The sequence below is a fragment of the Hypanus sabinus genome, chromosome 3 (genome assembly GCF_030144855.1).
Source record: "Hypanus sabinus isolate sHypSab1 chromosome 3, sHypSab1.hap1, whole genome shotgun sequence".
NCBI classification, from domain to species: domain Eukaryota; kingdom Metazoa; phylum Chordata; class Chondrichthyes; order Myliobatiformes; family Dasyatidae; genus Hypanus; species Hypanus sabinus.
Window position 1 is genome coordinate 178,723,938 of NC_082708.1, and position 13,619 is coordinate 178,737,556.

At 43.0% G+C, this 13,619-nt stretch overlaps 1 protein-coding gene across 5 annotated transcripts in view; it reads right to left on the minus strand.

Annotated features, from left to right (window-relative positions):
- The window catches only part of atrn (attractin), a 398,356-nt gene that overhangs the window by 137,631 nt on the left and 247,106 nt on the right, over nucleotides 1-13,619 (minus strand). For all 5 annotated transcript variants that reach the window (XM_059965719.1, XM_059965723.1, XM_059965720.1 and 2 more), the window contains exons 23-24: nucleotides 9,722-9,800; nucleotides 8,058-8,215 (exon numbers count right to left, since the gene is read on the minus strand). In XM_059965719.1, the coding sequence (XP_059821702.1) occupies nucleotides 8,058-8,215; nucleotides 9,722-9,800 (237 nt within the window). The remainder of the gene's footprint in view (nucleotides 1-8,057; nucleotides 8,216-9,721; nucleotides 9,801-13,619) is intronic.

The window sequence follows — 13,619 nt, forward strand, 5'->3', positions numbered from 1 at the left end:
GCAGACAAGGACCAGCTTACAGAACGTGGTGGTGGGTACACCTTCTTCTGGAGCGGTCGCAGCAGCACTGAACGACGAGAGGCTGGCATTGGATTTGCCATCCGATCCCACCTCGCTCGTAAACTTGCCAAGCTTCCAGAGGGCATCAACGATCACCTGTTGACACTTCGGCTCCCACTTATGCCCCAACATATGCCCCAACAATGACCAACCCAGATGACATCAAAGATAAGTTCTTATGAAGAACTTGACGCCCTCTTAGCAGCAGTCCCACAGTCAGAGAAGCTTATTGTCCTCAGGGACTTTAACACCAGAGTGGGGACAGATTACCAGACCTGGGAAGGGATTCTTGGAAGACGTGGTATTGGCAAGTGTAACAGCAATGGCCTGCTGCTCCTCAAGACATGCGCTACGCGTGACCTTGTCATCACTAACACACTATTCCGCCTCCCTACCCGTAACAAGACATCTTGGATGCATCCACGCTCTAGACACTGGCATCTGATCGACTATGTCATCAACGGAAAGAGGGACTGGCAAGACGTGAGAGTGATAAAGGCCACGTGTGGTGCCGACTGCTGAACAGATCATTGACTCATAGTGTCCAAGTTTAAACTTCGCATCCTGCCTGTGAGAAGACCCCAAGGTCAGAAGACTGCAAAGAGGCTCAATGTCTCCAAGCTGAAGAGCAGCGTAGTTGCAGAAGAATTTCGTGAAGATCTAGATAGCAGGCTGCTTGACACACCCCAGAATGACCTCACCAGCAATGAAGAGCAGTGGACAGCTTTCAGAGAAGCAGTCTACCCTACCGCTCTCGAACACCTCGGACCAGCAATCCGTAGACATCAAGACTGGTTCGATGAGAACAACGAGGAGATACAGGCACTGTTGTCAGAGAAACACCAACTGTTCAGAGCGCACCAGAACGATCCCACATCACAAGCAAAGATAGATGCCTACGCCAGTGCAAGACGGAAAGTGCAGAAGAAACTCCATGAGATGTAGGATGTCTGGTTCAGCAATAAGGCCGATGAGATCCAGGGCTACGCAGTCACTACACCAAGCGTTTCTACGATGCTTTGAAGGCTATGTATGGACCTCAGTCCTCTGGCTCCTCCCCCCTTCTCAGTGCAGATGGGACTTGGTTGCTGACAGAGAAAAAGCAGATTTTGGAGAGATGGGCTGAACACTTCAACCAGGTCCTCAACCGCCCTGCCGAAATCAATGATGAGGCCATTGCTCGCCTACCTCAGGTGGAGATCAACCTGGACCTTGACAACCTCCCCACAGAAGAAGAAGTCAGAAAAACCATCAGGCAACTTTCTTGTAGCAAAGCACCAGGATCAGCTGCAATCCCTGCTGAAGTCTACAAAGCAGGAAGCCCATTCATGATGCAGAAGCTGACTGAGCTCTTCCAGTCCATGTGGAACGAAGGAAAGGTCCCACAACAGTTGAAAGATGCCAGCATAGTCCACATCTACAAGAGGAAAGGTAACCGCTAATCTTGTGACAATCACCAAGGCATCTCCCTCCTGTCCATAGCTGGGAAGATTTTGGCTCAAGACCTGCTTAATCACCTTCTCCAACACCTTGAGCAAGGTCTCCTCCCAGGAAGCCAGTGTGGCTTCCGTGCAGAGCATGGAACTGTCAACATGATATTTGCTGCACGCCAACTCCAGGAAAAATGTCAAGAGCAGCACAGCGACCTCTTTATAACCTTCATCGATCTGACCAAGGCATTTGATACGGTTAGCAGAGATGGCTTATGGAAGGTAATGGAGAAGTTTGCCTGCCCTAGCAGGTTCATCACGATTGTTCGGCAGTTCCACAATGGCATGATGGTGAAAGTTTTGGATGATGGTGACGAGTCAGAAGCCTTCCCAGTGATGAACAGTGTGAAGCAAGGATGCGATCTCGCCCCCTACACTCTTTAGCATGGTCTTCTCTGCTATGCTGAATGATGCCTTTCACTATTATCAGGATGGTATACATGTCAGATACAGGACTGGTGGTGGGCTGTTCAACCTCCGGCATCTACAGGCTGTTACAAAGGTAAAGGAGACTGTCGTCAGCGACCTCTTATTCGCTGATGATTGCACCCTCAACGCCAGCACAGAGCAGAAGATGCAGCGAGAAATGGACTGCTTCTCACAAGCCTGTGACAACTTTGGACTTACAATCAGCACCAAAAAGACCAAAGTTATGTACCAGCCTGCACCTGGAAAGCCCTACCAGGAACCACACATCACAGTAAAGGGGCAAAACCTACTGGCAGTCGACAGTTTTACTTATCTGGGCAGTACTCTATCATGAGCGGTGAACATAGATGCAGAGATCAGCAACAGAATTGCCAAAGCCAGTGCCGCCTTTGGGAGACTCCGTGAGAATGTATGGGAGCGGAGAGGACTCAGCCTTACCACCAAGCTGAAGGTCTACCGAGCAGTGGTTCTCACCACCCTCCTCTCTGCCGGCGAGACCTGGACTATCTACAGCAGACACACTAAACAGCTCAACCACTTCCACTTGAGCTGCCTCTGCAGACTTCTCCACGTACAATGGCAGGACAAAGACCCAGACATGGAGGTCCTGGAGCGGGCTAGCACCCACAGCGTCTACACCCTCCTGCAGAAAGCCCAAGCCAGATGGGCTGGCCATGTCATCAGGATGTCTGACAGTCGACTACCAAAACAGCTGCTGTATGAAGTGCTGAGCCAGGGCAAATGTTCAGTTGGAGGGCAGAAGAAACGTTTCAAAGACTGCCTCAAAGTGTCCCTCAAAGACCTCAACATCAATCCCAGTAGCTGGGAATTGCTTGCTCTGGACCGCCCAACCTGGTGGAGCAGGACCACTAAAGGGACGTATGCAGCAGAAATCAGACGCACCGCAGAGGCTCAGAGGAAACGCGCCGCGCGCAAGGCTCGAACTACCTCCACTTCCACTGCAGCACCTACCCTCATGTGATGCACATGTGGGTGAGCTATCAGGGCCCAGATTGGCCTCACCAGTCACCTCCAGACCCAAAGTCACAAACCCTCCACCTGACAGAAGTTGTGGTCATCTTCGACTCTGAAGGACGAGCAACAACATTAAAAAGACTAACTGATTTCTCCTTAAGTATAATTTAATGGAACACCACGCTCTGTACACCCATCAATCCATTCAAGCAATAGACTTCCCATTTTATCCATTATTGGATGCTGACTAAGAGAGACCACTTTGCTATGAGCAGAACCAACAGTAACATTGGCAGCTTTCAAGATTCCTTCTCTCTGCGCATAAATAATGTGAATGGTTCAACACACGGACAATGTCCTTACTTCATTCACCACAATCGAAACACTTAATTATGTCTAGTTTTACGCTAAGTGTAACACCCTTACAAGCTCCTTTAGGCTTTTCCAATACCTTAGAACTCAGCAATGCCGGCTAGAATGCAGTTCCAGGGGAGAAGCTTGGCTGTTCGGCGCGCGCTGCCTTTTTTCATAACAGTGAAAACACCTTCTGTTAGCGAAAACAGGTAACTAATGTAGGTCTTTCGTAACAGTGAGTTGACGTAAAGCAAATGTTCGAAAAACGGGGGGGACACCTGTACAGTTGTAGCATGACAACCCTACTTTTGTACTCAATATGCTGACGAAAAGAGACCAGGATAACAAATGGATTCTTCACCACACCGTCTACTCACATCGTACTTTCGAGGACTAAGTTTCTCTTTCCTCTTTCTACCAATTTCATTGGTAGTAATGTACATAATAACCTCTAGCTTACTCGTCTCTTTGAAAATGTTCTGTGACTATTCGGAAGCATGCATGCTCCGAGCACCCACAAGGCAATGAACTAACCTGAAGCCTTGACTGAGGTCACCAAATCTCCTGCCACCTCACAGACTACCAAATCTTCTATCACTGCTGCTCTCCTTGCCTCTAGCTTCCCTTGCTGTGCATCAGAGTTGGTCAACATGCCACAGACCTAGCTGCTGCTGAGCTCCTTTGAAAGGCCATCCTGCTCAACAGTCGCCAAAACCTGATGCTTGTTACTGAGGGGAATGGCCACTAGGGAATCTTGCACGGACTCTCTACCTGCTCCACCTCTAGAGGTCATCCAGCTGCCTGTACCTGAGCTTAGAAAAGCTCCTGAGTGAGTCCAATTGCAGCTCCAGCTGCTTGCTGCAGTCAGTCACAGACACTAACACCAGAGATGCTGCAAATGTCCCTTCATCTCGCATATCCTATAGAAGCACTCAACTGCCATCTCTCAACCACCAAGAATTCAGAGGAAAGTGAAAGATCTTACCTTAATGGTGGCAGGCTCCTTGCTGTATCATCTCAAGTCAAAGCATCAGCACTAACTACTCAAAATCATCACCGCAACCACACAGCAGCCACACTGCCAGAGCCATCCATTTTATGCACTGCTCGAAAAAGCCTCTACTTTGAAACTTACTTAGAGCCACATATCCTTCTTTAGAATGAAGAAAAATTGCCATTCTTTATCAACCTTCTTACCTTAAAATCTATTTTCCCCAATCTACGTTTTAACAACACTGACTTCATAAAGCCCATTTTAATGAAATTTGTGGACTGCTTTGTCTGGTAAGGTAATTAGCCACAATTTAACCAGTTAGTGATCTGAAACTGACGTCAAATTAGTAAGGCAATGGAAGATGATAAATGGAAAATGCCCTGTGGTGCAGCTTACATGTTGATGTTATCTGCACGGAAAAACAGCTATTAGGATACAACAGGGAAAGTTTAGACTTCAGTAGCTATTCAACACTGTTAATAATGGCTTCTTAAAATGTAATGTATTCAATTTTCCAAAATTTAAAGCCAACTTTAATTCAAAAATTCAAAACCTTAATGTTTCTTACATATGCACAGTTCAGCAGTCCCAGTTACTTATCCAATGCTGACATAATGCTAAGTTTTCTCTAACTATCAATACATGATTCCACTCTGATAATGTAATCCTCAGGCTGAGGAAACAGGAATTTCAGAATCAGAATCAGGTTTATCACCACCAGCATGTGTCGTAAAATTTGTTAACGTTAATGTTTGCAATACATAATACAGAAGGAAAATAATAATAATAAGTAAATCAAATACAGTATGTGTATATTGAATAGATTAAAAATTGTGCAAAAAAAACTTAAATAATATATATTAAAAAAGTGAGGTAGTGTTCTAGGGTTCAATGCCCATTTAGGAATTGGATGGCAAAGGGGAAGAAACTGTTCCTGAATCGCTAAGTGTGTGCCTTCAGGGTTCTGTACCTCCTACCTGATGGTAATAGTGAGAAAAGGGCATGTCCAGTGTGCTGGAAGTCCTTAGTAATGGACGCTGCCTTTCTGCTCCTTGAAGATGTCCTGGGTACTTTGTAGACTAGTACCCAAGATACAGCCGACTAAATTTACAACCCTCTGCAGCTTCTTTCTGTCCTATGCAATAGCACACCGCCCCATACCAGAGAGTGATGCAGCCTGTCAGAATGCTCTCCGCAGTACATCTATACAAGTTTTTGAGTACATTTGTTGACATACCAAATCTCTTCAAACTCCCAATGAAGAATAGTCACCGTCTTGCCTTTGGTTAGGTCCTCACAGATCCTGACACCCAGGAACTTGAAACTGCTCACTCTCTTAACTTCTGATCCCTTTATGAGGATTGGTGTGTGTTCCTTCGTCTTACCCTTCCTGAAGTCCACAATCAGTTCATTCATCTTACTGACACCGAGTGCCAGGTTGTGGCTGCAACACCACTCTCCCAGTTAGCATATCTCACTCTTGTATGCTCTCTCTACCAACAATGGTTACATTATCAGCAAATCTATAGATGGTATTTGAGCTATGCCTAGTCACACAGTTATGGGTACAGAGAGAGTACAGCAGTGGGCTGAGCACACACCCCTGTGCTGCACCAGTGTTGATCGTCAGCGAGAAGGAGATGTTATCACCAATCTGCATATTGTGGTCTTCCAGTTAGGAAGTAGAGGATCCAATTGCAGAAGGAGATACAGAGGCCCAGGTTCTGCAACTTCTCAATCAGGATTGTGGAAATGATGGTATTAAATGCTATAGTTGATGAACTGCATCCGGACTTAAGCGTTTGTATTATCCAGAAGGTCTAAGGCCGTGTGAAGAGCCAATGAGATTGCATCTGCTGTTGATCTAATGTAGCGAAAGGAAAAACTGCAATGGATCTGGGTCCTTGCTGAGGCAAGAATTCAGTCCAGTCATGACCAACCTCTCAAAATATTTCATCACTATAGATATGAGTGCTACTAGGCAATGAGGCCTCTTCTTAGGCACTGGTATAATTGTTGCCTTTTTGAAGCAAGTGGAAACTTCCACCCATAGTTGTGAGAGGTTGAAAATGTCCTTCAGTACTCCTGCCAGTTGGTTGGCACAGGTTTTCAAAGCCTTACCCGGTATTCCGTTGTGACTTTCTGCCTTGCAAGGGTTCACTCTCTTTAAAGACACCCTAACATCAGCCTCTGAGAAAAAGATCACAGGGTCATCAGGTGCAGCAGGGATCTTCACAACTGTAGTTATATTCTCCCTTTCAAAGTGGGCATAGAAGGCATTGAGTTCATCTGGTAGTGAAGCATCGCTGCCATTCATGATATTGGGCTTCGGTTTATAGGAAGTAGTGTCTTGTAAACCCTGCCACAGTTGTTGTACGTCTGATGTCGCCTCCAACTTTGTTCGAAATTGTCTCTTTGGCCTTGAAATAGCCCTCTGCAAGTCATACATGGTTTTCTGGTACAGACCTGGGTCACCAGACTTGAATGCCACAAAGCTAGCCTTTAGCAGACAATGTGCCTCCTGGTTCATCCACGGCTTTTGGTTTGGGAATGTTCAACAAGTCTTTGTAGGCACACACTTATCCACACAGGTTTTAATGAAGTCAGTAACAACTGCAGCATACTCATCCAGGTTCGAAGATGAATCCCTGAATACAGTCCAGTCCATCGATTGAAAGCAGTCCTGTAGGCACTCCTGTGCTCCCCTTGTCCAAACCTTCTTTGTCCTGGTGCTGCAGTCTTCAGTCTCTGCCTCTACTCAGGGAGTAGAGTACAGCTAGGTGATCAGACTTCCCAAAGTGAGGGTGTGGAATAGCACAGTAGGCATTCTTGATGGTGGTGTAACACTGGTCCAGTGTGTTGTTCCCTCCAGTATTGCAAGTGATCTGTTGATGGTAATTGCTTAGTAATTTTTTTCAGATTGCCCTGGTTAAAACGATGGTGAAGGCATTAGGATGTGCTGTTTCTTGTATGTTGATCCCATTGCTCAGATCATCATTAACATTGGCCCGAGGTGGAATGTATACTACTTCCACAATGATCCCGGAAATCTCACGTGGTAGGTAAAAAGGACACTTAACTGCTAAATATTCTAGGTCTGGTGAGCAGAATTAGGACAGTACTGATATATTTGTGCACCAAGAGGAGTTGATCATGAGGCATACTCCTCCACCTCTGCCTTTGAGAGATTCTATAGATCTATCTTGATGGTGTATAGTAGACCCATTGATCTGAACTGTTGCATCCAGTATGGGAGGGGTTAACCAGGATTCCGTGAAACAAAGGACACATGTGATCCTAATGCGCCTCTGATTCAGCACCTTAGCCCTGCGATCAGCGATTTTATTCAACAGAGACTGTACGTTTGCCAGCAAGATAGTTGGTATTGGGCATTTAAAATCCCATTTCCCTAAACACACTTGTATCCCCGACCTGCAGCCACATTTCCTGCATGGAATCCTACAAAGGACAAATCTGTCCCGAGTCACCATTGTTTCTGTCAGTTTTAAGGAGCAATACTTCATTTAAATGCATTAAGACATCTTTGTTGACTGTACTGACCTTGGAAGCAGTTGTGCTTTTTAGCTGTATCAGGCTGAAACAAAGATATTTAATCACATCCACTGAGAGTTCTGCTGCTACTCAAGTCGCCCCTAGGCGACTGATCCAGTAAAGATGACAGGTTTTAATAACTTCTATATTCAAAGGCTATAACTAAATTTTTTAGCATTCGTTTTAATTAACACAAGGCTAACCTGTATCTTAATTGGCCAGGTGAAGTTGTTTACATACACGAAGAACGTTATATTCGGGTTGTTGCGGAAGTCAAACTTCTCATTGGAGAAACTATCTTTGTATTCCTTGATGTTAGTCTTTGAAACAATCGGTATTTCTTCTCCTGGTGGTGTGCCTGCTGATATAGAGCAAAAAGAATTCAAGTCTAAATAACCATTTAAAACAAGTTATAATTCATATGAAAAGGTAAGAAACAGCAAAGGTGAACTTAAAAAAAACTCAGTCATTAAGTATTCATGCATGAGACTTCAAGAAAAATGAGAAAAATGAAAGCAAAATAAAAACACAAAGCTTTTGTCATTTCTGGAGCAAAATGTCAACACTATACACATCCCTTGATTTACTACTCTTTAAAGAAATTCATCCTCATCACTGTTCCTTCACTTGATTTTCTGTAGCTACAATTGGAAATAATTCAAGCTCATTAATAACCATGTATATGGGTCACTACAAATTTTAAAATCAAAGCCTGTTCTTTGGATTTCTGATTGAGTATACAAAATAATTTAATTTTACATTACCACCCTTCCCTTCAGTCCTATTCCACTTCAATTTACCCTTCCATTCTCCAATGCACTCTTAAATCCTGATTGCTGTTATCAGAGGTATAGGACATGCTGCAAATTATCAAACAAAAACAAGCAATTCACACCTTCTTGCCACTTTTTTCCCCATTTCTTAAGATTCAAATTTTGCCAATGACTTCCCCTAGCCAATTCCCCTATAATTCCAGATCATTTCTAAATACCTCAACCGAATTTATAGCCCTGCAATTCCTGTGATAAATAGCAATAAGTCTTATATTCAAAAAAACAATCACAGTTTAAACTAACAGTTCGGTATCCCCCTCAAACCAATCTTTTATTTCCCTATTGCGCTGCAAATAATCTACATTTCTCTGTTTCAATCTGAAATACCTACATATTAATTTTATAATTATCAATTCCCTTCAACAAGAAAACATTGTTTCTTTGTTTCTAATAAATGAAGCTACTTCTCAAGCTCAGATTGCTCAAGCATCTATACTCTAGAAACAGAAACCAATTTATTTTCAGAAACAACATCTTCCTCTCCACTATCGGATTTCTGAACGGCCCATTAACACTATCTTGTTATTTTATTTAAGCACGAGTTATTTATTTCTATAATTTATAGTAATTTTATGCCTTTGCGATGTTCTGGGGCTGCAAAACAGCAAATTTCACTTCATCTACAGTAAGTCAGTGAAAATACATTTGATTCAGCAAATTGTCCTCATACAACCATTTAAGCCCTGGAGTCAATCAAATGAATGTGCTTCACCCACAGCTATGGCAAAACTACAGAATTAGTTTAATTTCATAAGTCATGAAATCAAAGTTAATAAGTCATATAATGAAACACTCCTTCCAAGATGGTAAAGCCATCTGATCTTACTGCTAATTCCCAAGCAGAAAATATTGTCCCACCACTTGGTAGTTAATGCTGGAAAGATTATCTTTTTCCTCATTCTATTCATCAAGCAGTAGCCAAAGAATGATATAAACGTGTCCATTATATTCGTTTTCAGCTTCAGCAAATATTGAAACAAAAAGACAACAAAACCTTATTTTATTAATATAGTTGCCATTACCATCAAACTTACCCATGAAGCTACTTGACCACGTTATGTTCAGGTTGAAATTTTTTGATGCGTTGATAAACATATCCAGGTCGCGGTTTTGCTACAAAAGACAATTGCAAAATAAATCACATTTCTACAAATATAAAGATAAAGATTAGCTTTATTACTACAATATAAGATGGCTGAGGTTGCTACAGATCTATTCTTTCAACCCAGGTCTGAAATCACTGCGGTCTATAAATCATCTTGGGTCTAAGCGAATTCTGCAGTTCAATTTTGTGATTATGTCTTGCCCGATGATTGCACTGGTAACATCCAATTTTAATTCCTCAGAAAACAAGGACACATAGAGAAAGATCTGGACTTGTGGAAAAATGCAAAAAAGCTCTGAAGTTGTACGAAACAAAAGACAACTTGAACAAAAGGGACCAATCACCTCTGCCAACATTCATAAGTGCATGAACTTGCTCACAATTTTACAGTATCATGATATGGTTCTCTGTTGTTTTCCCAAAAACAAAATCCTGAAATTCTCACCCATGGTCAATCTCCACAAAATAATCAAATCAAGAAGCTGACTCATTCTCACCTGAGATGGACCTTCTCCAGAAATATCCACTTCATGAACGAAAATAAGATTACGTGTTACATGTACACCGAAATGCATCTTTTACGTCAATGACTCCCACAATCTGAAGATGTGCTGGTGACAACCTGCAAGTATCACCATGCATCCAGTGCCAAAATAGCATGCCCACTAACCCTAAACTGTACACCTTTGGGAATGTGGGTGGGAACTACATACAGATAACTATGAAAGGACAAACAGAAGAAACAAAGTACTAAGAGTTAGATAAACGTAGAGTCACTGGTAAACAAAAGCAATGAATTTTTGAGATGGCAATGCACCGATGTGGATATTACTGGTAATGCCAAAAAGCTCAGGATTTGTGAGCTATTCAAATATGTAGTTCTAAACTTTACTGACAAGAAAACTGGCAGCATATGTCTCACTCTACACTGCCAGTCTGCTGCTCAAATAGTCCAGTCACGAGTGGAAATTCATTGGAATAAGAGTGCGAATGCATTCCTTCTCCACTCTTTTACTGTGTGCCAAGTCAGGGACAGTGCATCTCACTTGGCTCTTTTCATCTATTAACCTACCTTCGACTTAACCTGGCTTTGAAAATCCCATAATTATAATTAAGTAGGTATAACACTATAAATTCTGTGTGAAATCATTTGGTTGCAGTAGAGATTGGGTGAAATATTTTAAAATTTAAGCAATCTCAATGAGTGCATAAATTATTGGTTGATAACTACTTTAATTTTCATGAATGGACTGGGACAAAGCTCTGGGACATGGCTCAAGTTTACAGATTTTCTTCACCCTCAAATATAAACTGGTGGAATGATCATCTCCATGGATATAAATCAAGCTATTCAACTTTAAAAACTGAAGAACTAAAGCTAAGCAAAATCCACTACTCATTCAACATTATCTCTGATCTGCTATCACTGTACAGCCAGCAAGATCAGAAATTTTCTTCTTAATATTTTCCCCTTCCCCAACTTTTCCATATATAGAATGCATATTCTTCTGCTGCTTTGCTTGAAATAAGGTTAGCTTGTTTAAGATTCCTCTCAAATCAGCCTTAAAAATGGAGAGATTTAGAACACCACTTGTAGAGATGAAAAACGTACATCAGGAAAGAAAATAATAATCCAGGGCTAATAGCAACACAAGTAAAACGGTGGAGGAACACAGCAGGTCAAACAGCATCGACGGAGAGGAATAAACAGTCGACATTTAAGGCTGAGACTTTTCATCAGGAACATAGAAATCTACAGCACATTACAGGCCCTTCAGTCCACAATGTTGTACTGACCATGTAACCTACTCTAGAAACTCACTAGAATTTCCCTAGTGCATGGCCCTTTATTTTACTAAACTCCTTGTAACTATCTAAGAAGCTCTTAAAAGACCCTATTATATCGACTTCCACCACCACTGCCAGCAGTGGATTCCACAAACCCACCACTCTGTGTGAAAGACTTAACCCTGATATCCCCTCAGTACCTATTTCCAAGCACCTTACAAATATGCCTCCTCGTGTTAGCCATTTCAGCCTTGGGGAAAATGTCTCTGGCTATCCACACGATCAATGCTCCTCATCATCTTATACACCTCTATCAGGTCACCGCTCAGCCTCCAAAGCCCTAAGAAGAAGAGGCCAAGTACACTCAACCTATTCTCATACAGCACATCCTCCGATCCAGGCAACATCCCTGTAAATTTCCTCTGCATTCTCTCTATAGTGTCCACATCCTTCCTATAGTGAGGTGACAAGAACTGAATACAGTATTAAAAGTGGGGTCTTATGACGGTTTTATATAGTTGTAATATTACCTCATGGCCCTTGAACCCAATCCCACAGCTGATGAAGGCCAATGCATTACATGCCTTCTTAACCACAGAGTCAACCTGTGCAGGAGCTTTGTGTCCTATGGAGTCCTATGAACACAAACCCCAAGATTTCTCAGATCCTGCCAAGAGTCTTACCATTAATATAGTGTTCCATTTTCAAAACCCTACCAGAATGAACCACTTCACACTTATCTGGGTTGAGGTCCATCTGCCACTTCTCAGCCCAATTCTGCATCCTATCGATGTCCCGTTGTAACCTCTGACAGCCCTCCAAACCATCCACAATACCCCCAAGCTCTGCGTCATCAGCGAACTTACTATCCCATCCTTTTGCTTCTTCAACCAGGCCGTATATAAAAAAATCACAAAGAGGAGGGATCCCACAACAGATCCCTTTGGAACATCGCTGGTCACCGACTTCCATGCAGAATACGAACCATCTACAACCACCCTTTGCCTTCTGTGGATCCACAAAGCAAGGTCTCCTTGGAACCTTATCAAATGCCTCACTGAAATCCATATACATTATATCTATTGCTCCACCTTCAAAGTGTTTTGTTACTTCCTCAAAGAATTCAATCAGGCTAGTAAGGCAACACCTGCCTTTGAGAAACCCATACCTATCCCTATTCAGATTATGTCTCTCCAAATGCTCATAAATCCTGCCTCTCAGGGTCATCTCCAATAACTCACCCACCACTGAAGTCAGACTCACTGGTCTATGATTTTCCGGGTTATCTCTGCTCCCTTTCTTGAACAAGGGGACAATATTTGCAACTCTCTAATCCTCCATTACTTCTCCCGTCCCTATTGATGGCAATCCCTATTGAGGACTGCAAAAGAAGGGTGAAGAAGCCAGAATATGGTGAGGGGGGAGGGGGAGGAGCAGAAGGAGCATAAGCTGGCTGGTGACAGGTAAAGCAAGATGAATGGAAACGTGGGTGGGTGAGATGGGGGGGATGAAGTAAGAAGCTGGAAGGTAAAAGAGAAGAAGGAAAAGGCTGAAGAAGAAGGAATCTGATGGGAGAGGAGACAGTGGACCATGAAAGAAAGGGAAGGAGGATGCCACCAGAGGGAGGTGATGGGTAGGTGAGGAAAAAAGGGATAAGAGAGGTGCCAGAATAGAGAATGGAAAAAGAAAGAAGGGGGAGGGGTGAGAAATTACCAGAAGTTAAGAGAAATAAATGTTCATGTTATCAGGTCGGAGGCTATAGAAACAGAATAGGAGGTGCTGCTCGTCCAACCTGAGTTTGGTATCAGTGGAGTAGTAGAGGAGGCCGTAGAGCTACATATTGGAATGAGAACGGGAAATTGAATTGGAATGGGTGGCCACCAGGAACTCTTGCCTTATTTGTTGCTCCAGCGATAATAGTCAAATCCTCACACAAAAACAAAGGAATTAAGAACAAATTATGGGTGGGAAATCAGGAATGCTGTACATCCTTATAACTCTAAGAATGAACTGAAATGGTGCATCAATGAGGCTTTGAA